The sequence below is a fragment of the Cottoperca gobio genome, chromosome 12, assembly GCF_900634415.1.
Source record: "Cottoperca gobio chromosome 12, fCotGob3.1, whole genome shotgun sequence".
NCBI lineage: Eukaryota > Metazoa > Chordata > Actinopteri > Perciformes > Bovichtidae > Cottoperca > Cottoperca gobio.
The window spans coordinates 421665-447164 of NC_041366.1; the positions used below are offsets into that span (position 1 = coordinate 421665).

The following is a 25500-nucleotide window of genomic DNA, read 5'->3' on the forward strand; positions in this document are numbered from 1 at the left end:
AAGGTAAGTACGTAATGGGCAATGATTCCTCTTCGCTCATTGGTCAGTCTGCCACTAACTTCTTCTTCGTCTTCTTCTTCTTTTTGTTGTTGTTGTTGTTGTTGTTGTTGTTGTTGTTGTTGTTGTTGTTCTTCTTCTTCTTCTTCTTCTTCTTCTTCTTCTTCTTAATCATGCATTGTGCTGGACAGATAAGTTATGTTTGCTGAGTAGTCAGTTTTTGACAAAATAAAGAACTTTTTCACTCGGATTTCTGGTAGACTGGAAACATTGCGGCACAATATTGCTTATAATCTCATAGGACAGGATACGATAACATGTGCAAAAATGAAGGAAGAAATCTTTTTAGTGTCCAGTCATACCGGTTAAGTCTGTGGAACGTCCCAGTGGTCATGAATCGTAGACTTTTCCCTCTCACTGCCCTCTCACTGCCCTCTCTGTCCTGCTCATAGGCTGCTGCTGCAGCTGCTCATGTCTCAGGACTAGTCACACTGTTACTGTAACAAACAAACTGAGAGCGGAATGTTCTGTCGGGGCTGGGGAGCATTAAACCATTCAGTGCCACTTAGACTGGAGGAATTTAAAAAAGTGTATACAGTAGCAAAAGTCTTTTTTTCTTTTTCTAAAGGCAATACAACTATACAAAAATCCAACAAACTAAGTCGGCCAGTCATAAGAAGATGAATAATGCGATGAGTTTCCCAACAGCTGACACCACATTTCTAGTTAAACAGATTAGTGGCTTTTACTGGTACTACAACAACAAAGTATTCACTGTACTTTGAAAGAAGTACACCACTGTAAACATACACGTTTGCTGGTTGACCTCCTGTGTGTTCCTCAGATGTATGAAGAGGCAGAGAGCCTCCGGTCCACGGAACAGGCACAGAAGGCCTCAGCTCCATGCTCTGACACTTGATTCACTCTTTCACTTCTGTGTGTCGGCCGAAGTAAAGACTGTCCTTCAGAAAACAAGAAACAAGAAAATTGTACAGATACCTGATTTTTCCTCACAGTACAGCTGGCACTGTGACACATGAGAAATAATCATATTAAGTAAAGTGGAATTTGTCTTGTTGAGGGCACACTGAGATACTGAAACTATTTTTTTGTGAAGACATTTCCAGTAATCAAAACATTCTGGGCAGGCATGCCTGATCTTGCAACTGTGACTCACTATTACCAGGAAGCAGCTTTCCATTTCCTGCATCCAATTCCACGTGGATTTCACAACCATTATGAGCTCAAAGGATGTATCATTTGCTACTTTGGAAGGGAGTGTTGCTTCAGGGAGTAACTTGACACGTCTTTCTGTGTGATTCATCGCCCTTAAAGCCTTCAAATTGAATTCATTCCTTGTAAGATCCGTAACAACCAGTCTGACTTCCTCATGTAAGTATTCTTGATTCATCCTTATAGAAACGCCTTGGGAGTAAGCTCTTTAATGAAGTATATCTTATTTTCACACTGACCAAATTGATCATTATTTCCATTTGTATCAACTTTATTTAGTTTCTTACATCTTTTCTATGATGAAAACCTGATATCCACGAGGACTTGCGACAAGTTGACCTTAATAGATTGACCACAAATGTGGTTTGTAAAGGGGATTATGATGGTCACATGGTTATTACTGGTCTCACTGTTCTGCAAGAGCACGCAAGATGGCCAAGAAAATGGTAAGTGTGTCTTTACAGCTGAATTATACTGTATTAATAGCATAAGAATGTTGCCCTATTTCCACCTTCATTTACATTGCAAATGCCATTGTATGTTAAAGAAGATAATAGTCTCTATACTATACATTTACTATAGATTATAAGTGTATAAGCAGCCTATTTACTATAGTAATAATAATTTGAATTGTTTAAACACAGTGCTTTTTGACATTTACTGATATGTACTGCAATATAAATAGATACAGTATGTTTAAGACGTGTGTTGTGAATGTTTAAGCTTCATTTGCTCTAACATGCAGTGTTTGTGGAAGGGGTTTAAGTAAAGTGGAACAAATGCTTTCAAGATCATTTAAGGTCCACTAAATTAGGAAGGTGCATGTGTTTTTTCTTCCTGAATACAGGGCATATTTGTCCTCATCTCAATGTTAACACTCACTCTTCTGATTACACACTGGCCTGCTTTTTATCCATATGGCTAATGCAGACAAACAGCTTCTACTTTTTAGAGCAATATCAAATTACATTGCTTCATTGATACATTTAATTCCTACATAATCCTACTTTAATATCCCTATTTAGCATTGAAAATATATATATACAAGCTTGAATTTAAACTACTAATGCTTACAGCCACATCTCAAGGCCTCCATCTGCAGATGGAGTTTGTTCAGAGTGAAGAATAGTTTTTGTATACAAAATACTTCATTAATAATTTATTATAACTTTGTTATCATTATCAATTATTCATTATCTGTTTATACACAAGTTACTGATGCTTCACAAGACATTTTGTTGACAAACACCTAAAATGTCTTCATATCTGTCCACTGTCTGGGCAGCTGATGATGTCCTCACTATTGTCTCTTTATTATTCATGATAAGGATGGTCCTTTAAAATGTACTATGATCATTTTCCTCAGATGTCTTGCAATGTGGACCTCAGAATCTGACACTTAACAGCTCTGGCCAGATGATTTTCTTAACATGGGAAGACACGCCTTCCTGCTCTGCAGTACAGGACCAGCTGATCTATAAGCTGCTGGTTCTCATAGCAGACACGCAAGTACATGATGTAAGAGTTCATTTGTTTTACAGCAATGTTGCTGACTTGCATAACAATGCAGTTTCTGTTAAGTAGTTAAACAAAACACGTGTTTTTCCTTCTCCGCTGCAAGGGTCTAAGGACATTTTGATTGATTGATTGATTGATTGATTGATTGATTGACCTCTAATTTGATTATGAAAATGTTTCAGGATGAAGTTGCTTTTACGCATGACCAGATAGAATCCACTCACTCCTGGAACTGGACAACGTTTTTGGATTTGGAGGACGTTTCCCATGCAGTCAATATCAGTTCTCGATACAAAAAGCATAAAAGCCCATGGAAACAAGAGACTCTTCCTGGTTAATATTCATCTCACTTATCTCCATGTTTTGAATATCAAAAAGATACAAGCTATCATTATTCCACATTTCACACTTCAGATGCTTGTTATGACCTATTAATATGTTTTTGCAGGGTTGAAAACCTTAATACGGCCGCAGGTTTATCCAAAGGACAAACTGTTCAAGGTTAACAGTACAGTAAGCTTCTACTGCGTTCTGCCTCCGGGGGAAGTTTTTAACAAAATGTATCTGAGTGGTTCCAGTAGTGTACTACAGACCTCTACCGAGATCAGCAATCAGATACATAACTGGACCTTCCAGCTGACCCAGGAATCATCCTACAGTTGCACTAATGTAAAGTGTGAAACAAATACAGGCAATGAAAATGGGGCTTGTGTTGATGTTGGCTGTAAGTATGACTTAGTATTGTGCTGACATTTGGGAATTATCTTACATACGTCTGGGTAATAAATGCTGCCTGTCTTTTTTTATTTTCTTATACTTGGTATCACCACTCAGACCCACCTGCTTACACGGACCTTCAGTGTGAAACGCAAGATCTGAAATCGGTTGAATGTCACTGGATAGTACTCGGAGGACACACAGGCCAAAACAATATGAGTCAGCTACTTGGAAGGTAAAATAAAACTAAACCCAAAAGCCACAGATTGGAGTATGAAAGCAACCAAGACCGGAAGGATTTGAATCTTATAGACTACTGAATACTAAAAAGAGTTCTAATCCGATTTAGCGTTGTACTCCACATTGTCAGACTCATAATGCGCAGATAACGCAGATCCAGGTGTTATGTGTTATGCTAGTAGCAGCTAATGCACCTCCACATTGTTTTCATTTGCAAACGTGTATGGCTGGCTATGGCCCGTTTGCAATTTACTATTCCTGATAGAGGTTCCTGCTAGCAATTTTCTGATCTAAATATTCCAGTTATGGGAAAAATAGTAGCTGTAATTGGATCTGTGAAGTTAAGACCAAGGATTAGCTATCAAGCCTGAACGGAATTAATCGGGGAAACGGAATTTGTCAGTCACATGGTCCAAGAAAGAGAAGTTCTGATGAGTGACTTGAAACCTTGGACACTTGAATCTTATATCTGAGCTAGTAAACTAGAAAAAGGAATAATTTCCAATTCTACAATGTGAAATTACCATCTGGAAATGGAGGCCCTTTGGATAAAAGAGTAGAGCTACTGGATGGATCAAGGTGTTCAGTGGCTTATAAATGAAAAATGTATGAACTTTCTTTGCTTCCATTTTGAAAGTGTAGTCCTGGTTGCCTGTAAGTTGTTAATAATTTTAAATGTACTGAACGGAATTTTAAACTCTCTTGGCATTTATTTTTCAGTCCATGTGAAACACTGTCTGACGGGAGATGCACTCAAAAAGTAGAAAAAGTAAATGTTGGTCAAAGAAACTGGACATTCACGTCACAAAATAAATTTGGGAAGGTGGAGCTTTCAGACACTGCAGACCTGACACAAAGAGGTATGCCTTTATAGAAATGAGCAATGTTGTGTGGTAAAATGCTTATTTGGTTATTGACACCTTGTTTTTAATCATTAAATTCAGCTGATTGTTGTTTGTCTTTTGTTTCAGTGCACATGTTCGCTCCAAAGGGAGTAAAAGCTTCAACTGTGAATGCCAGAAATGTCAGCCTGGAGTGGGAGTGGACAGTGCCACAGTACTATAATCTTAATATTACATGCCAAGTAAACATCAGCCATGATGAAAATACCATTGTAAGTTGACAAAAGAAGGAAGGTGAGACATTAGAATGTTTTTGAAGTAGGATCCTTTTATGAACTACACTAATGTCCTCATTATTGTCATGTGTTCCCAGAGTGAAAACTTTGGAGTTGGTCTTCATTTTATAGTTTTGAATGACTTGATACCAAGTTTGACATATAATGTGACAGTACGATGTGGAACAACGCAATATTTCTGGAAATGGAGTGACTGGAGCACAAATGTCAACTTCCAGACAAAGGGTGATGGTAAGAAACTTAGATATTAGATATTACATTATTGCCATAATGGCAATTTAACAGATACTCTTTCCTTTTTCTGGTCACTGATTGTCTATTTGTCCCACAGTTCCAGATGCTCTTGATGTGTGGATGCAGATGAAGGACAACCAAATTCTAATTATGTGGAAGGTAAGTCCGATGAGTGGGCACCACTTTCTAATAAACTGCTCTTTATAAATTGTAATTATTGGCTTTATTTGTGAGTGGTAAAGCATTGACTAATGCTTAATATAGCAGATCAGATTAATGACTTACTAAAATGAATAACTGCAGACTTGATGGTGAAAGTGAGACACGTTACCCTTAAAGACTCAGTTAATAACCCTTCAATCTAACCTGAAGGATTTTTCACACCATGACAACCCAATGGTTGTTATAATGAATATTAAAAACAACTAACCTGTAATGCATTAGTCATTATTATTAAATTATAAAGGGAAAGTCTGGTAGAGCATGGTAAAGCATTGAGACATGTAGAACATGTACTGTACATACAAACAACTACAAAATCACGATAAACGAGAAACATACTACATAGACACTAGAAAACAAAAGCCAGTTAATACTTAAATGAATAACCATAAAAAAAATTACCATAGCTAGTAAAAGTTGAAGCATTTCAGAATTCTTATGTAGTAGAGGTTGGCAGAGATTACTCTTATACAACATTAACCAAACCAGCATGTACATTCCAAAAAGCATTTATTTACAAAATAAATGTAAGACACAATATCAAATGAAATATCTAAACTAAGCAATCAAAAGGGTATATGTACATGAGTGAGCGTGTTTGTCTGTGAGCGTGTGTGTGAGAGAAAAAAACAAAATGGCTACTAAGGCCGCATGGGAAGACTACAAAAAAAGAAAAAGAGGAACTTTCTCTGATAAATGTGTTTACATGTTCTTTACACAATTAGTGGAAAAGTGAAAGATTAAAGAATATATTGGAGAAAAACTGGCTTTAACGGATAGGTTTCAGAAAACTTAACAAACAGGGGTTTGTTTATGAAGCGGGCTTTAACCAAGATTTTGCCAAAAGAATCTGGACTCACGGAGACGTCTGTGTTTTATACATTAAAAGGTCAAGGTTGACGCTGTAAACGTAAATAATGGGTAGCAAAGGGATTAAACCAGTTGAAGGGCCACAGGGGCCCATTGTTGATCTCATACTTTCAAAATATGGCCCTGATAGTTTAAAATATTTACAAGAATGGTGTGCCAATGTTATTTTTTACTATTTTAATTCTGCTATTTTATCTGCTATTTTAACTATTTTAATTCAGGCTATTTCATTTCTGCTATTTTACCTGCTATTTTATCTGCTATTTCATACTATTTTAATTCTGCAATTTTTATAATGGTACTTCATACTCATTTACATCAACACTGATTATTGTACCGTAAATGCTCTTATTCTGTCTAATCTTGTACTAATTGTTATGTTTTTGCTGTGACGGACTTTGGGCTGCAATTCTTGTATGACAGGTGCAATACAAATAAAGCTTATTATTATTATTATTATTATTATTATTATTATTATTATTATTATTATTATTACAAATATTACAGAATCAAAGCCATCTAAAAATATTTTGTTATCTGTGCAGGATAAAAGTGCCGGATTAAAAAAGGTGTTTAGTTTTACATGCGAGGCCTTGTGTCTGTGTGTAGCAATACTAACATCACTGCAATACACTGTCTATAAACAGACATTACAACAATAAAGCACTCAGTAACATTCAATTAAATCAATACAGGTGCTGTATGGCAAAGCTAATGCTGTGCTATGCTATGTCCAGTTAACATCCTGTGCATGAATGGAGAGAGGTTACTGAACGTTCTGGTGATTCTGTTGGTTGTGGAAGAGCCTTGGAAAAGTTACGGTTTCAGTGTCATTTGATGCAGTCTTTTGCTTTGCAAAACTGGTCGCTTCAGTGTTTGTGCTGCTTGCAGATAGCTTGACGTTAACTTGGCTTTGTGGCTCCTGTTGCTTTTAAAATTAGCTTGCAGACTTTTCTTAGTCATTGGTGCTAACTTGTTTACTCTAACAGGCTCTTGCGTCACTGATTTGCTCCATACCATACACCTTTTAGCTCTTCACCATACAGGACTTTAGAATTCTATCACTAACACAATCAGGGCCAGGGCTTTTTGCTGATGTGGGTAGATTTGAGTGATTTTAAAACCATAGACTGACGCATTCTTTTTTGAAAGCATGTGAATCAAATCTCAGATAAGTAATTTAGTCCATTTGCCAGGTGTTGTCAAAAGAGCCAAAATGAACTATTCCACCACTAGCCTTCTCTTGTCTCCCTGCCATAGTCTTCATCACCTTCCAAGCAGCTTTAATGCTGCCAGAGACAAAGTTCTCCTCTACTTTTTTCTTCCTTATTTTTGCCATTGTGATTCCCTGTTTGACCTCTATATTGGCCTGCACTCTCTCCTAAACACCTCCAATCTAGTAAACCATGATCATGATCAGCTGATACAATTAGAGGGCTAGGGAAAGTTTTGTTTCGCCTCTTGTCCACTCTGAGGTGGATATACACCACTGATATAAAAATATGCATGAACACCCTTGTAGATAGAAGCCTAAGCCACAGTCAATAGTTCAATATCTGTTGTACACAGTCTCTCCCGTACAATCACAGTACAGTTGTTGACATACAGACACAATCCCCTGCCCTGCAATTTTCCCATGATAAGAAGATCCCAGGCCAGCCTTAGCGGTACCCTGAAGCCGTCCATAGCCAGACAGAGTCATTATCTCTTTCATTAAGCCAAGTCTTGGTAAGGGCCAGAATACATGACTCACATACATTAGCCTGTAGTTCATCTGTCTTGTTCTAAAGAGGTTGAACATTGACAAGGATCTTGCAAGGGAGTGGGATGCGGGTAAGCCTCCGTTTCCTCAAACTTTGTCGGATGCCCCCTCTTTTTTCCTTAACTAGCGTTTTTTCCACTGGAGGAGGGAATCCTGCTTGTATTGAATATTGTAGTACGGCTTGATTTGCAGGTGTTGACGGAAGGAAGTTTAAAACAGAGTAAAGTGAATCAAAATATCAAGCCATTCCATGATGCCTGCACTATAGCTGGATAAAGATTTTATGCACTTCTCTATATTGAAAATGATAACAGAACAAGACAACAAAGCAAACATATAAGACACAGACAGTACGGACGCTCGTGGCTGTTAGTCGCTGCTAGTGGGCAGCGCCATTCGCCATTAAGCTATACGCCAACTTTGAGGGCCTGATCTCAATATGTATGCTTTGCATGTAAGCCTGAGTCCTGATGTTATCTCTCTTCAGATACCACTGGACAAAAAGAGTCATGGACGAATCAAAGAATATGAAGTGACCTGGACAAAGATCACAGAGAAACAACGACAAAATAGAACCAAAGTAGTTTTCAACAACCACAATTTTTCACTCAGTCTGGACAGAACTACAGAATATATCCTCACAGTTACAGCTAGGAATATAAACGGCAGTTCGTCCCCGTCAACCATCACCATCCCCAGCCTCAATCCAGGTAACTCAATTTTAATCCTGTATTAATTGATTTCTGACAGACATTCAGATATGTTTCTATAGGTATTTCTATAGATGTTGTAGCATATTCTTCAAGCGTTTTATTCTACAGGTTCTACATGCAATTCAATACATTCAGTAGGTTGTTTCAGTTATTACGTCCAAATGCATTGTGGCAAAATGTACTTTTTACTGTACTTTTTAAAACAGTGCTCAAGTAAAAATAGTTTTCACTTGTATTGGATTAGTATTTAACTAGAAGTATCTATACTTTGAATATTGTTGTGTACTTTGTCCACCACTGATCTCCACGTCTAAATTGAGCCATTACTATCTTTTCAATTATTCATTTTGCACATATTCTTTATACCGTGCACATTCCTGGGTTAATAATGATCAACATTCCATTCTGCAGTACTTTTTTTTCTTTTTATTAGTAAACTGTTCCCTTTTACAAATGCAGCAAACTCAGAGCCACATTAGCATTATCTTGTGTTTCTGGTTACATTACATTACAGGTCATTTAGCAGACACTCTTATCCAGAGAGACTTACAGTGAACTAACTACAGGGACAGTCCCCCTGGAGCAGCTCAGGGTTAAGTACCTTGCTCAGGGGCACAGTGGTGACAGCCCTGGTATGGAACTCACAACCTTCTGGTGTTGTATTTGGAAGCCATACCACTAGACCACTAAACCACCATCTGGTTTTATTTATCAACCCACTGTAGTTTATTTAGACTAGCTTTATAAACTAAATCAAATCAAATCAACTTTATTTGTATAGCCCAATATCACAAATGATACATTTGTCTCAGTGTGCTTTACAGACTGTACAGGTTACGACACCCTCTGTCCTTAGACCTCGCATCGCACAAGGAACAACTTCCTAAAAGAAACCCCATAATTAAAGGGGGAAAAATGGAAGAAACCTCAGGGAGAGCAACTGAGGAGGGATCCCTCTCCCAGGACGGACAGACGTGCAATAGATGTCGTGTGTACAGGATAAACATAGTACAAATACAACATTTGACAGAAATTATGTTGTGTTGAAAAAGAGAAAGTATGGATGAATCCAGGAAAATGTCAAAAAGGCTTCCAGGCGTCCAGCATTCCTGATCCTGACGTAAACTTTATCAGTGGCAACCTGCCACATGAAAGACACGGAAACTCCGGGGATCATTCCCCGGATGCTGTGTTAGTAACATAAATGTACATAAATGCATACAGATAGAGAGGGAGAAGAAGAGAGAGGGAGGGGAGGAGAGAGGGAGAGAAGGAAGAGAGCAGGGAGGTGTCCCCCGACAATCTAAGCCTATAGCAGCATAACTAGGGGCTGATCCAAGGCAAACCTGAGCCAGTCCTAACTATAAGCTTTATCAAAAAGGAAAGTCTTTAGTCTACTCTTAATTGTGGAGAGGGTATCTGCCACACAACTGGAAGCTGGTTCCACTGGAGAGGAGCTTGATAGCTTAAGGCTCTGGCTCCCATTGTACTCTTAGAGAATCTAGGAACTACAAGTAACCCTGCATTCTGGGAGCGCAATGCTTCAACAGAACGTTTCTGCAGGGGGGTCGCTGTACTTTGCGAAGGGTGGCGACACACACATACAGTGGAGGAAAGGAGAGGGGTGGGTGAACCAAAATAAATTTCCTCCACTTTATCGGTTGTAAAGTGTAAAAATGTATAGTTTGCAGTAGACGAAAGGCTATGAGATCATTGAAATTAAAAATGTTTACCCTCTGGGGACCATATTTAATTTCAATAATCACAGAAATCCGGTCTGTAATTCTAGACTCATCCTGTTTGTTTGTTAGACACATAATTTTAGCTTTGATGCTAACAGAGGGAAAAACAACCTGTTTTGCCACATTATAGTGTAAAACACAATAAAATGTAGACCAAAAGTCTCAAACAATCAAACAACTTAGATGCAAATCAAGCTGTAAAGTAAAGAATGAGCAGTGAAAATGGCTAGTGGAACATTTAAATACAAATAGATTCAAAAATTTGTATGTCTTGAGAGTTAAACATATTTCATGAATACCCTTTGACAGTTGATTTTACCTCAATTTTGGCAAAGCATATGGTGCCCTGCAGTTATAGTATTAGTATAGTATAGTAGTATATAGTATAGGAAGTTCATTTAGTCCACAATTTGTTGATTACTGAGGCTGTGATTAGCTAAACTATAGTCTTTTTATGCTTTTGTATGCTAAAGTAATATACAAGAAAGTTCGTATCAAACGCATTTATGGAATTATGTTGCTTTTAAGATATTGTTATCTACTCTGAGACAAATAATTGGCAATTAATTTTAGCTATATGTTTATGTTTGTTTGTTTTTCAGACAGAAAAGAAGTAAACACTTTTCGGATCATTGGCAGTAACGGTAGCTTCATCTTGTCCTGGTCTGCCAGTCTTACAGCGAGCTGTGGCTACATAGTGGACTGGTGTCCGACCTCAGAGTGTAACATTGTGGAGTGGCTCAAAGTGCTTTCCAATGAAACTAATGCCAGAATATTTTCAAGTAAGTCTTATTCTTTGCCCACAAAAAAGTGAACTATGTAACATTACATTTCCTTGTGTTACAACACAGCTCTCCTGTACTTTATCCACCGCAGAAATATTCAAAGATGGAGTGAGATACACATTGTCCATATATGCCTGCACCAAAGGAGCTCCATTGCTACTAGAAAGAAGCGAGGGCTATGTAAGAGAAGAAAGTATGTTGAGCACAGTTTGCCTAATAAATGTGTCAGTGACATGAAATAGCACTTTGACCTACAGTGTTTCGCCTATGTTACGCTTTCTCAGGAATACAAGACAACCGATTATCATTGAAGGGGAAGCAGCAGGATTCAGATTATGAGGTATCCTGGGACCCTATACCTCTAAGAGAGCGGACTGCTTTTATCCAAGGCTATATCCTGTATTGTTTGAACAACAACAATAATAAAGTCATCAATTTCAGCACAGGTATTGTGACACCCCCTTACTTTCTGATTATAGTCCACAGAGAAGGGTTACATCCAGTGCAGGACAGGATTCTCAATCTGTAGACACACACCTATGCATGTCATATGGAGATAGGTTTGTTTTCAATATTATTTGTGTGAATAGAATGACAATCTGTGTGTAAATGTGAAATCTGACAGCTGTCTCCCAGTAGCCTGCGCTTCTAGTTTCCCCGGCTCCCCAGTTTTGGAAAACGATGGGGTCGCTATGCTCTGCCACTACACTCTACCAGCAGAGATTGATGTCAAGTTAACCAGACGGTTTAAGATAGTAGGTCCGGTGCTGGGTTTATATATGCCACCAGCCAAAATGGATAGTAAGACTGTCAGTGTTACACGCCACTGCCGAAATCTACCCGCATATTGCTCTGATGATAACTGCCAACTGCTAAAGTGACTTTAAGAATAAAGTTTCTTACAACAGACATGGCAAACCAGAAAATGTAACTACTTAATTATACACAATCACATCATTGTATCCTTAGAGGAATTTATTTTCTGGTTATTCTGACATTAAACAACAAGTTTTTAGCAACACTTAGTTCATTATCTGAGATTACCCACCTGCAAACATGAGAAATAAATGAGAAAGGGCAACTTCACTTAAATCATGTAAAATGTAAACACTCTCCCAGAGCAAAATAAAGCACCACACTGTAATATTTAATGTGTGTTCATGGGAGAAGTTAGAATTGTTGACAAATACTGTACATGAATACATACTTAAAATGTCCTCATAGCAAAATTATAGTATACTCTAATATAACATGTATTAAGTGTTTGTGGACTGCTTATATAGTAAATGTTACATAAGTGGGTCTAAAGTGTTAGCTTTATATCTACGCATACAATGCAGAGCTTCTGACTTCACTAAATAAAAACACTCTATAGTGTTAAAGGGTGAGCTTGTTAATTCTTCAGTTTGTTTATTAGTAATAACAATCTATTTTGCTTGGTTTAGGTGATTCTGAGGCCACCAGCCTGACAGCAAGAAACCTTAAAATCAGTTCCTACAAATTCACAGTGAAGGCTCAGACAGCAGTTGGAGAATGTGGCACCAGTTTTATTTTTGGCACCTTGGACTCACTGAGTATGTTGCGTCTTTTCTGCTTTCATACTCTCTATTTGTGTAAAAATCTATATTCTTTAGTAAAACTAAACTATCAAATTGTGTATTTGCTTCTTTATTTGATTTACTCCTGTTCCTAATCTGGGCTGTTTGTTTTAACTCACCAGCTGATAACTTGATCATGGCAGTCTTCATTTCCCTGGTCTCTGTTTTTAGTCTCCTGTCCCTCATCACTGTCCTTTGCTACAGACACTGGACATGGTAAGCAAAGCAAACATTTGTTTTCTGTGTTGCTCAATTGTACATTTGAAAGAGTGCATGTTGTTGTCATACCTGTGTGATTTATTGTCATGCATTCTTACATTCAACAGTATCAAACAGAAGATATATCCTCCAATCCCAAAGCCAGTGTTGACATCACTGGTAAGTCCTTACAACCATGTCTTAAAGGGGCCTGACAGATGTTGTATAATGTCTTCAGTGGCTCTGCTGGGAGATTTCTAAAGTCTAAGGAAACAACACTGATGATGTCACGGTGATGTGATCATCGTTATCTCTAATTGGGCTTGGGAAATCTTTGACCAATAGCCTTTGTAAGAGTAAGTGTGTGAAGTTCAAAACACATGGGCATTTAAAAGGTTGGGATAGTTTAATGACAGATACCATTGAAATTTTTGAAAAAAAGACTTTGGTTTATGATCAAATACCTGCAAAACTATATCATTCATATCGCCTTAACGGTACTTTGTGTTTAGTGCTATCAAATGTTAGCATGCTAAACTAAACTAAACTGAACTAAGATGGTGAACATGGTAAACATGACCTGCTAATCATCCCTATGTTAGTATTTGACCCAAAGCATGCAAAGCTTAACAGATTCCCTAGCATGGCTGTAGACTCTTAGTCTTATCCTGCTGTGTCTCGTGTGAGTCCCCCAACTTTATAGAAGTGCACCCTAAATTGGTGGTATACCCCTTTAATATTTAGCAGAAATAAAATGTAGTGTTCCTACTATGCTGAATCTTTGATTGAGAGATTATCCACATTGTTGCACTCCCAGCTACCACCCATCTTTAAAATTAATGTGAGGTATTTTCACCAGGGTGAAGATGGATGTCGTCCTCTTCATGTGGATCAGTGTCACCACAGTGAAGCAGATATTGTGGATGATCTGGAGCTGCATTATAGTGCAGGAGCACCAATTAATGGTTATGTCTGCCAGGAGAACATGCCATTTGTTTTTACACAAACTCCAAAGGGTTACTACAACCAACGCTTGAAAAAGTGCTCCCCACCACCCCTCACTTCAACAACTACAGCCATCCCATCGGAGTCGGGATTACTATCTTATCCATTGAGAAGTTTATTTCCTAACCCATCATACAATCTGATAATGGAGCCTGGAGATGAGCAGTCCAACTCAGGTCCTGAGCTTCAGGAGGGAAAGTCTCTAGAGAGAAGCTCCGATGAATACCAGCCTCATGGTCACACAGAAACTTTCACTATAAACAAGACAGAAGAGGATCCAGAGAGTCCTATGTCTCCACTTACATCTTGTTACCACAGTCACCTTCCAGATAGCTGCTGCATGCACAGCCTGGTATAAGTAGTGTGGCCAGAAAACCAAATTTTAACATTCATTTAGTGAATCACATTATTTTTATTATGTGGACACATTTACACATTAGAATGTTATTAAGCATAGTTTTAGGGATGGCAATGTCTGTATGACATTTATGGTTCCAGAGGACGAGTTATATTAATGTTGATCCCTTGACTCACAATTAAAAATTAAAAATGTTCAAATACTTATGTCTATGACCAAAGACTAAAACTAATGACATTCCCATCAGCTGTACTTTCTGTGTATAGCTAATTAGCAAATGTTACCATGCTAACAATTTCAACTAAGAAATGACCAAGGTAAACATACCTGCAACAACGACATGCTAGCATTGCCATTGTGAGCAATTTATCTCGAAACACTGCCTCACACTGCCTCATACTTCTTGTCATATCCAGAAGTGCAAAATCAAGGCCAACTGGACTTACTTTAGATTCTTGAAGATATGTTGCCTCTCAAACAGAATGATGGTAGTCACATAGATGGCCTCCCTTACTCCTCTTTCAAACCATCTGTCTACTCCGTTCAATATATGTACATTACTTTCCTCAGAGGAGTGTCCGATATCCTTCAGATGTAGATAGACTGCTTAGAGTTAGATCTTCTGTGCTGGCCACTCTCCAGGTTAATGGTTGTTTTGTCTTCTTGATTGGTCTGCATATACCAAGCCAATACATATTATACAGGAACAAATACATAATATAAGGGAGGTAGGTTTTATTCCTATCCCCTGACCTTTTCATTAAACTTAGAGTTTCTTAGAGTGTTCCTTTGTCTTCAGGGTGGAGGTTTTTAGCCGATCGCTAAAAGTTGGCCATATAATTCAGTCAATCATTATTTGCAAAGCTCCTTTCATACAGGATGGTGCATGTGCTGAAAATGATGAGGTCAGAGTGGAAAGATACCAGAAGCTCACTTTGGAAAGCCCCCAATTACACAGAAATATCCATGTCAGCAGAAATTAACACCTGGCCAAATAAAAATAACCAATATGGACAGGCATTATTTTTTAGCCTGTTTTGAGACTTCAGTAACCGGTTGAGTATGCGGAAAACTAAAAGTGTTGGTGAAGAGGTCAAGACTCTTTTTCTTTATCTCCGACGCAACTGGATACTGGATTTCCTAACCGACCGACCCCAGTAGACCGTTCTTTATGAATAATGAAGAGATCTGTCCGTATATTAACAAAAGAGACTTAATGGTGTTTACCGTCTAAACATATGTGCATGCTCTCGTTCAGCTTACGGCCATACCACCCTGAACATGCCCGATCGCGAAGCTTAGCAGAGGTTGGTCATTGAGCAGGTAGTGCGTGCGTCGTCTCCTCCCATGAACACAGGTGTGCCTTGAGATTTTGGCTTGGTCTTTTGTGGCCACAGAAAGTTTGGGAACCACTGCTCTACTGGAATGAAAATGGTATGATGGGAGCTAGTTGTTCATTGCAGAAGAAGAAATTACCCTCCATCGATTAACAAAGACGCCACATGTTTCCCTAGGAAGGACGACTGAATCCTCCTGGAAGGAAGTTGGCACATTTGTGACCATAGCAGATGAATGAGGATCCATGGGTTCTAGTAAATGGAGACCCATGAGTCAGCCTCTCTAAAAAGATCCAGACATACTGTAAAATCTAAACTGGGTAACCACAGAAAGCAAACAAACTCACATGCATTCAGAACCATGATAAATATTCATCCTCACTGACAAGAAAAATATGTACAATATATACCAGAAAGATTGTAGTCCAAAGGAATAAAGCCAGTACATATTAGACCTAAAGGAACTTTCAGACCATATCAGAAACAGTATCCAATAAAACAAGAAGCGTCTGAGGGAAGTAGACCAATAGTGAAGGCATTAATTGAGACAGGAGTAATAATTGAATGCCCCGATTCACCTTGCAACACACCATTATTTCCTGTAAAGAAAACAGCACCATCTACAGGATGGAGAATGGTACAAGCTGTATAGGCATTAAATAAAGCTGTAATAGCAAGAGCACCCATAGTCCCAGATCCACACGCACACACTTTTAAACGACATGGATCCAGAGAGCAAATTCTTTTCAGTAATAGACTTAAAACGCATTCTTTTCCTTTCCAGTGGAAAAAGAAAGTCAGTTTTGGTTTGCTTTACAATATAAGGGAAAGAAGTGCACTTACACAAGGGTATTGTGAAAGTCCTACTATATTTTCTCAGGCAATGGCAGCTAATCTAGCAACATTTGACCCAAGAAATAGTCAGATATTATTATATTATTCGTAGATGACATTGATTTGCACAAAAACAGAACTGTAAAGAAGATACACATGCTTTAACATTTTGATGTCAGCAAGTACAAAAGGTTAGCAAAAATAAACTACAATTGTTCAAACCAATAGTAAAGTATTTGGGTACAACATTTCACAATCAGGCAGAGCACTTGAGGGGAAGAAAGCTTTATTACAAGCACCTCAAGCAGACTAAGAGACAAATGTCGTCATTTCTGGGGCTCACCATCTGTAGAAACGGGGTGCCCAATTATGCACTATTAACAAACCCACTGTCAAAACTGATTCATGAAAACACTATGTCAGCATCTGATAAGATAATATGGAACGAAACACCTGATAAATCATTTAAGGAAATAAAGAGTTTTGGTAAACACATTTGTTTTAGCATTACCAGATTATAAGAAACGTTTTATGCAAACACTAGACTGCAAGGGGACTTCATGACATCAGTATTGACACAGAAACAGAGATAATAGACCAGTTTACTGCTCAATTAGACCCTGTAGCTAAGGGTTAGTAGTAAGCAGTAATTGCAGCATCAATTCAAAGTTCAGGCTTCTGCATCAATAATGTTATTCAGGCCATTGACAGTAACACATGCAGTGTCAGTTCACCCACAACAAAATCACCTACATGTCATCTGCAAGGCACCTGGCATGCATGGCGGTTATGCTTTCACAACCTCACCTAACGATAGAAAGAAGTACAACTTTGACCATCTACATTATTAACAGCTAGAGATGGAGAACCACATGACTGACAGAAATACTTTACCAAGACCAGTACTTGGAACTGACATTCCCTATGAGAAACCAGAAATAGAAATGTTTGCTGACGGGTCATGTAAAAAGAATCTAGATGATACAAATGCGACAGGATTTGCTGTAGTGACACATACCGAAGTATTAAAAACAGAAGCCCGTCCTAATCATCTGTCAGCACAGGAGCAAACATACTAGCATTGACAGTGACATGCAGATTAAGGAAAGACAAAGTTGTAAATATCTACACAGACAGTAACTATGCATTTTCAACATTACAGGCGTTTGCTCAACAGTGAAAGAATAGAGGTATGGGAACATTGACTAACAAACCTATTAAACATCACTCTAATTAGAAGCAGTTCAACTGCCAAAGTCCATTGCTGTATGCAAGTGCAACAGGAACTTATCCAGTTTCAGTAGGCAACCGTAAAGCAGACGAGGAAGCAAAGAAGGCAGCACAAACAGAAGTGAAGTTAAGCAACAATATGTAAATAAGACACGACATCACCTAAGAATGAGGAAGAATATGATGCACCCCATGACAGGATTGTTTGGGGGACCCATTTAGAGAAGAAACCAAGGACACTGAACTGTAAAAGCATAATGAATCCAATGTTGAAAATCCTAAAGAAGTGACATCATGATGAAGGAGCTGAGCAATGCAAGCTGGATAAAGAAAGTGTCTGTTTCAAGAACCACCTTTTTGATGTATTGATCTATTTTAACACACTTTTAATTGTTATACTTAGTATAAATGTAATGGACTAGAGTAGCCCGCTAACATCAAATTTATCTAAAAGGTTCGAATTCTCAGCCACACCAACACAGCAAGAATGACACCAAGAAAATGTATAAAGTGATTTACTTTTATTGCAACATCACTCTAAAACACCTCGTTAATAAATAGTTAAAATAATGTTCAATGTGTCGCGCAATAGTTCAGGCAAATGGTTTAAAAATACCAAAGGTCCAGTCCCGTTAATATGGAACAACCGCTCCGCGTTTTCCCTTGCGCCAGGGAAAGGGCATGCAACTGTCCTGGGAAACAGCCTCCCGTCAGTGCGCGGCAAGGAGCAAAAGGGATCCGATCCGGTCCGATCTGCGGGGAGGCAAGGCAGCAACTGTCCTGGGAAACATCCTTCAAGGTCTGGCTCACCAGACGAGGAGGAGCTGAGGAGGATCAGTGCTCGGCGAGGGAAACATCCTGTAAGGGGAAACATCCTGTAAGGGGAAACATCCTGTAAGGGGAAACATCCTGTAAGAGTCTACATCCTGTAAGAGTCTACATCCTGTAAGAGTCTACATCCTGTAAGAGTCTACATCCTGTAAGAGTCTACATCCTTCCAGGCGTGTGGTTCAGCAGGTAATCTGCCGTATTTATAGGGGAGTGGAGTCGGTAACTGGCGAATGAGATCGCTGATTTTAGCTGGGTTCAGGTGTGTCAATTAGCAACGGTGGGTTCAGGTGTGTCAATTAGCAATGTTGGGTTCAGGTGTGTCAATTAGCAAAGCGTCTGAGTGTCTTTGTTATGACAGTTCGTGGAAAAGGTTAAAGGAAGCATGCAAATATTTATACACAACAAGAGTTCATCGCATGATAGCACACAACAACATTAAAATCACAACAATATATATAACATGCAACAGTCATAAAAAGGGTTAACCATACAAGATGGCTTTATGACATAAACAGGAGGGTTATGATGGAAAGATACTGAGTGCTCAACCACAGCAGAGGACACAGGGGTGAACTGCTGCTAAATAAACAACTCCATATAAGGAAACATTCTTTGCTCTAGTGCAGTGTTTCTCAAACTTGTTCAGACCATGGACCACTTAACCAATAAAAAAACACTCACGGACCACTTGACTCCCCAAATATCCAAAAACAATAGGCCTGCTTACCACTCCAACAATATATTACAAATGACAGCCTAATAATGAGCTTTATGTGACCTTCTCTATATCGCTCGTTCACACATTAAATCAACAATACAAATACAACTACGGATTCTACAAGCATTACGTTCATATGAGATTTAACTCCAGATAAGAAGGCCATCTGTCTCTCCTGCAAACCACCATTTTGTGTAAACAAAAAAGAGGGACTGACCTGAACTACCTCCTGACTTTTGAATTTAGTATAAATACTGCAGCAGAGGATTCACTCCTCTGAGTGACACGGCAGTCTTACAAGCTTACATGTGAGAATTTGTACATCTTTTTTTATGTATAACTCTGCTCCTTCTTGCAAGAATATTGATTAAAACTCTTATTTGATTTTGATCCTGACTTTGTGGGTTTATTTAAGTATATTTTTCCAACAACGGTAAATGCCAATAGATTGTACAAATAAAATGAAACGTAGACTACATTTATTACTGAGTTTATTACTGAGTGTCAGAGTGAACTTACCCTCAGCAAGATACACAAAATGCACCACATTTAGTACGACACAAACTTCCGTTGTGGATTTTCAAAAATAAAATACAGTAACACTATGGTTGCAGGTCTAAGTTTAACAGGAATTTAACAATAAACACAAGTTAATTATTAAATGTAGCATAAATGTACCTTACAAAACAGCAGATTTGCCTCATTTCCGACTCATCCAGTAGCAGTGTGAAAAACTGGCTTTGGCATAAACGTGTGATCAGCTGATCTTTCACATTTTCAGCCATGGCTGTTATTCGCCGCTGGACAGTGTCATTGGAGAGGGGAACCCTGTTAATGTTGTTGCTTGCTTTCTCCCCAAACAATAAATTAGTCATGATCTTGGCAGCTGGTTTGACTAAATTCTCACCTATCGAATGAGGTTTACCTGTTTTTGCGATGAGAAGGGATACCCTTATGATGCCTCTGTATCCTTTGCATTTTCCCCCGGTGAAAAAACTGTCATGGCGCCTTCGTCATTTGTTTCTTGAGTTCATCACGTTTTCTCTCAAAAACACTTAAAGGTTTCCCAATCCCAATCCCAATCTTTATGTTTGCTCTCAAAATGTCGCTTGAGCTTGGCAGGTTTCATAGCCTCGTTCGTCAACGACTCGTAGCACAAAACATAGTGTAGATTGGGATCATCTTCATCTCCAGTCCAAAAAAATCCAAATCTTATGTAGTCGCTGTGATATTTTCTTATCACTTTAGCGCTGGACTTTCCACATTCAAGCCAGGTGCTGAATCACCTGCATCAGGACGATGCCCCTTGCCTGTCACGTCAGAATGTTCATTTAATTTTCTTTTAACTGACCCTGTCTTTAGCCATCGATCCATCTTGTCAGTTGACCGCGCAGATCATTTATGACGTAAGAACTAAGATCTAAGATCTAAGATCTACACATAGCTGCGTAACTAGGCTACATCTATGCTACACTCTATACTAGTAATTTTTAAACAGTTTGAGAAACAGTTTTAACTTATAATAAATTAATTTAAAACGTGACATTTTACCAATATACTCGCGGACCACTAGGGACCACTCTTTGAGAAAGACTGCTCTAGTGTGATAACCATGTGTCTCTACCATAAACAACAGAGGAACGGACCCAAACTAGTTCCTTGCTTTGAACTGTGTATAAATACCACGGAGGAGGCATTCACTCCTCTGAGCAGCACGGCAGTCCTACAAGCTACGAGTGAGTTTGAACACCTTTGTATGTAAGATAACTCTGCTCCTTCTTGCAAGAATATTGAATTAAACTCTTATTTGATTTTGATCCTGACTTTGTGGGTTTATTTAAGAAAAATTCCCTAACACCTTGTAATCTACTTTTGTAGAGTTCAATAAAAAGTTTTTTTATCATATGTCTTCATGTTGTATTGCTAATTGTTGTGGCTTTGTAGTTTCTAAACCTTTCAACATATCCCAGAACTGACCCTGGTCTCCTGAAGCGTTTTGTTGGTGTTGTGGAAGTTCTTTGTCCAATGTTTATAGTAGTTGTTACTGTTTTACATTTTTTAAGTATTCATGCAGTAGATCATGGTCATGGTCAAGCAAGGTCATGTTGTGTTTTGTGTTTTAGGTTCGATTGCAGTCTTAAGTTTTTTTTCCTTACAGTCACTGTCAAACCATTTTTTTCCAGAGATTTTTGGTTTACCATTTAATTGTGTTCTGTTTTTTTCTCCAAGTTTTTTTTGGAGGAAGGTCCAAGGTCCAAGGTTTGTTGCTTTGTTAACCATAAACCATAAAAAGCCATGCTGCTTTCCAGGGTTCATTGATCTTGCATATACTCAAGATATGCCTTAATACAGTTCAAAGTGGGACATCGGCTACACTTCTCGACAGCTACATTTGCAAGATACAGACCCCAGTGACCATCTACGTGTCCCTTACTGGCAATCCTTAAAAGACTTATGGCTGTAATATTATTCCCTCTCCTATAAGTGCTTTTTTTCCTGTATTCTCAGTCCCAGAGGACTCCAATATCCCTGCTCATTTATACAAGTTAACTGCCTTTTCTCTATTAGCTAGAAGCACAATTTTACACACAATGGCTGTAAGCTAATAGAGAGCATGCACACAATCTGTTTATAGACGGTAAACACCATTAAGTGTCTTTTATTTATCTGGAAATTAAGAAGGAAGCTATAGACAGAATAAGAAAACTGTGTCATGTCCCGTCAGATTATTTAATGTTATGTCATGTATTTATGTTATAGTTTAGTTCATGTTCAGTGTTTAATATCTCTCAGGTCAAGTTATGCTAAGTTACCGTCACTCTTGTCTAGTGTCGTCTTGCACTTCCTGTTTTTTTTTGAAACTCACCTTTCCCTCTCGTTCCAGGTCACTTAACTTCCTACCTTGTGTTTTCCCGCTTCTGTGATAGTCTGCCCTGCCCCTGATTGTTGTCACCTGTGTCCCCTTACCTCATGTATAAATAGTCCTGTCTCCCCTTGTCTTGTAAGATCTTGTAAAGATTAATCAAGTGTATGGTTCTTGTTAAATTGATAAACTTTGGATTAAAGCTCTTTTTGTTTGAACGTCCGACACGTTTTGAGTTGTGTATTTTGGATTCTGTTTTTTCGTTCCATGGTCCGTAACAAAATGGTAAATTGCATTATATTAAAATACAGCATGTAACTTCTTCATTGTCCGTAACACATTTTATGTCACTTAGCTTAAGTAAGACATACTACACTGGAAAGAAATTGCCATCTTACTAACCCTCAAGACATAAATGTCCTGCTTCTTGAGTACAGATCCAAACATGGTGTCAAAACAAAGCTGTACAGTGCCTCACACTGTTAGTTTGTGTCAACGCCTCGAGAAGATCCTTTAATACCCCGAACATAACAGCCTGATGTTTCCTTAGTTGTGAGGAGCACATTCTTTTAAAGACGATTAATCTCCTCCACAGCTGGTGTTTTCTCCTCCCTTGCCATCAGTTATATTCATGTATTGTCTGCCAATAAAGAAAAAACTAAAATGTTTACAGCACCGGGTATTCCCAGGCAGTCACCAATCCGGCCAAACTCTGTTTAGCTTTTTTTTTTTTTTTTTTTTATCTTTTATTATCAAAATTGCCATTCTTACATTTTATTTACAATTCTACATAATTGTGGAGACTCTTGTCCACAGTCAGGTATAAGGATGACAGAGAGGAGGTGTAGTGTCACACACAGCTTTATTTGCCACTGCCTTCTGGCTCACACAGTTAATGGTACTTTCGAGTCACAGCTGACAGGTCGCTCTCCTCTGCGCTCTGTTGCTCTCCGGCTGTCCTGAGGCATTGCGTCGTGGCTCACGGAGGGATCTCCGTCTACTCTGGAACCCAGCCTACTGCAAGAGAACAGAACCAGGCCATCACCATGCATTTATTATGTGACTGATTACCTGATTCCGTTCAGCTGTCTGGCCTCCAGCTGGGACACTCCTGTCTCTCCCCCAGCAGCCGGCGCCCTAACCACACCCCACTGCCACAATAATATATACAGGGAATGATGAATTCCTTTATGGACAAGACTATTTATATTTTCATCCAAAACACATCACATAACAAATAAACAATAAAATACAATACTAAACACTCCACCAACAAAACAAACAAAACCAAATTACATAACCCAATAAACAAGAAATACAAACCCAAATCAAACAGCTCAAAGAAATCAATACGGAGATCGTTGTTCTTTTCCCATTATATCCGTAAACACTTAACTGTTCCTTGCTTACACTTTAACACCACTTATACCAAAATCCCCCTTAATCATTCAATGTTTCTTTGCAAAGATCACCTCCTTACTTTTCTTACTTTCTTTTCTGCACGTTTCTCGTTTTCTCGGCTTTCCTCTTTGCAGTAATCCTACTGGACACCCTCTTCTCCAAGAAAGGAGCCTCTTCTCTCTGTTTTCCTCTGCTCCTTGCCATCGCCTTCGGCTCACCAACGCTCTCCCCCTCTAGATGTCCCTCCACCTCCATCTCGTCCTCATCAGCCTCGTCATCATCCTCATCGTCGTCCTCAGCTTCCCCATAGTCTCCATCATCACGCTCCTCCTCCACCTCAGACACGTCCGAATAGCGCCCCTCAACCCCATCAGCTCCTCCCCCGCCGTCTCCGACCTCGCTGCCTCCATCGTCTCCAGCTTCCCGCTCCTCCACCTTTCCCACCGCAAGCTCCTCCACCAGCACCTCCAACCTTCACCGCAGCAGCTGTAGTACCCGGAACATCCACACCTCTCACACTGCACGCCGCTCCTCCGCTTTCTTCTTATCCTCTCCATTCTAGCTACCTCTTCCTCCTGCTCCTCTTCATTCCTGCTTTGTTTTCCCGTTGTATTTTCTCGTTGGGCACTCTCTCCCCCCAGCCACGCTCTCCCCCTCTCTGCGCGCTACCCACTCCCTTGCAAAATGTCCTTGCTCTCCACACACACATCTTAGCTCCGGGCATTCACGTAAAATGTGTCCAGGCTTCATGCACATACGGCACACTCTCTCCTGTCGATCATTAACAACACGGAAATGTTCCCATCCTTCCATTCAACTCCTCTGTAAACTTCACTTTTAAGTAGCGTGTCCCGTCCACCACGTCTGTTCCCGGCCACTTCCTTCTCCTGATTTCAGAGGCAGCTCCAACTCCCCACTCCTTTAGCCGGACAAATATCTGCCCATCTTCAACATGCAGATTAAAAAAAAAAAACCACCATTTCGTCATTGTTCATGTTATATCCAATGATTGACGTGCCTCTATACTTTAGCCCATCTGTTAACTTCTTCTTCCCCTCTCCTGTCTCCATTGTAATCTCCAATTTGCAGTCACCGCGCGCTCTGCATCCCAGCGCCACACCACACTCTTTTCTTATTATTTTCAGGATGTCCATCGTAGAAATATCTTCCTCTCCTTCAGTCACAACTCTCACAGTGAGCTCCCGACTGTATCTTTCGCTTCTTCTTCCTTCTGTACCGTCCTCTCCGCATCTGCTTGATTTCTCTTTGTCATTCCCATGGTCCTCTGCCATTTTACTGTTTGAAAATAACAAAGGAAAGGAAAACACTCCTCCCCTAACACCAAAAGATGTTAGGGGGGCAAGAAACTTTCCACTAAAACAAAAAGAAACAAAAAACAGAGGTCTAAGCCTGTATAAAGATTAACGAAAAAGCACAGGTCTGAAGCACTCCTACTCAGTCCACCTGTCTCTTCCTACTCACTATCACACCAATCAGCTCACCAATCAGCACACCTGTGTTCAGTGTGGTATGGCCGTAAACTGAACGAGAGCATGCACATATAATGTTTATAGACGGTAAACACCATTTTGTCTCTTTTCTTAATATACGGACAGTTCTATTCATCTATTCATTCTGCTAATAAAGAAGAAAACAAAAAGCTTACAGCAACGGGTATTCCCAGGCAGTCAAACATCCAAGTACTGACCTGACCCAACTCTGCTTAGCTTCCGAGAACGGGCGTGTTCTTTTTATTTATTTTTTAAAATCTTTTTTTTTATTTACAACTCTACATAATATGTACAGGGAATGAACAGTTCCTTTATGGACACATATATTATTTTCATCCAAAACACAACACATAACAACAAAAAATAAACACTCCACCACCAACAAAACCAAATTACATAAACCAATCAACACGAAATACAAACCTAACTCAAACAACTCAAAGAA

General features: G+C 39.1%; 1 protein-coding gene and 1 long non-coding RNA gene across 2 annotated transcripts; one reads left to right on the forward strand and one right to left on the reverse strand.

Moving 5' to 3' along the window:
* The first annotated feature begins 1252 nt into the window (after positions 1-1252).
* LOC115017137 (leukemia inhibitory factor receptor-like) lies at positions 1253-19670 on the forward strand. Its single transcript, XM_029445376.1, is given in 19 exon segments — positions 1253-1389; positions 1510-1676; positions 2597-2748; positions 2931-3081; positions 3197-3472; positions 3583-3700; positions 4426-4565; positions 4677-4819; positions 4921-5074; positions 5175-5236; positions 8419-8641; positions 10989-11168; positions 11263-11364; positions 11456-11617; positions 12617-12745; positions 12892-12985; positions 13096-13147; positions 13827-14262; positions 14265-19670. Coding segments are annotated over 18 exon segments (2703 nt in total). The 5' UTR covers positions 1253-1389; positions 1510-1588; the 3' UTR covers positions 14306-19670.
* Positions 19671-22988: 3318 nt separating this feature from the next.
* On the reverse strand, positions 22989-25203 carry LOC115016872 (uncharacterized). The gene is made up of 2 exons (XR_003833202.1): positions 23633-25203; positions 22989-23160 (listed from the first exon to the last, which is right to left on the reverse strand). It is a non-coding gene; the product is annotated as an uncharacterized LOC115016872 (long non-coding RNA).
* Between the last annotated feature and the right edge of the window lie 297 nt (positions 25204-25500).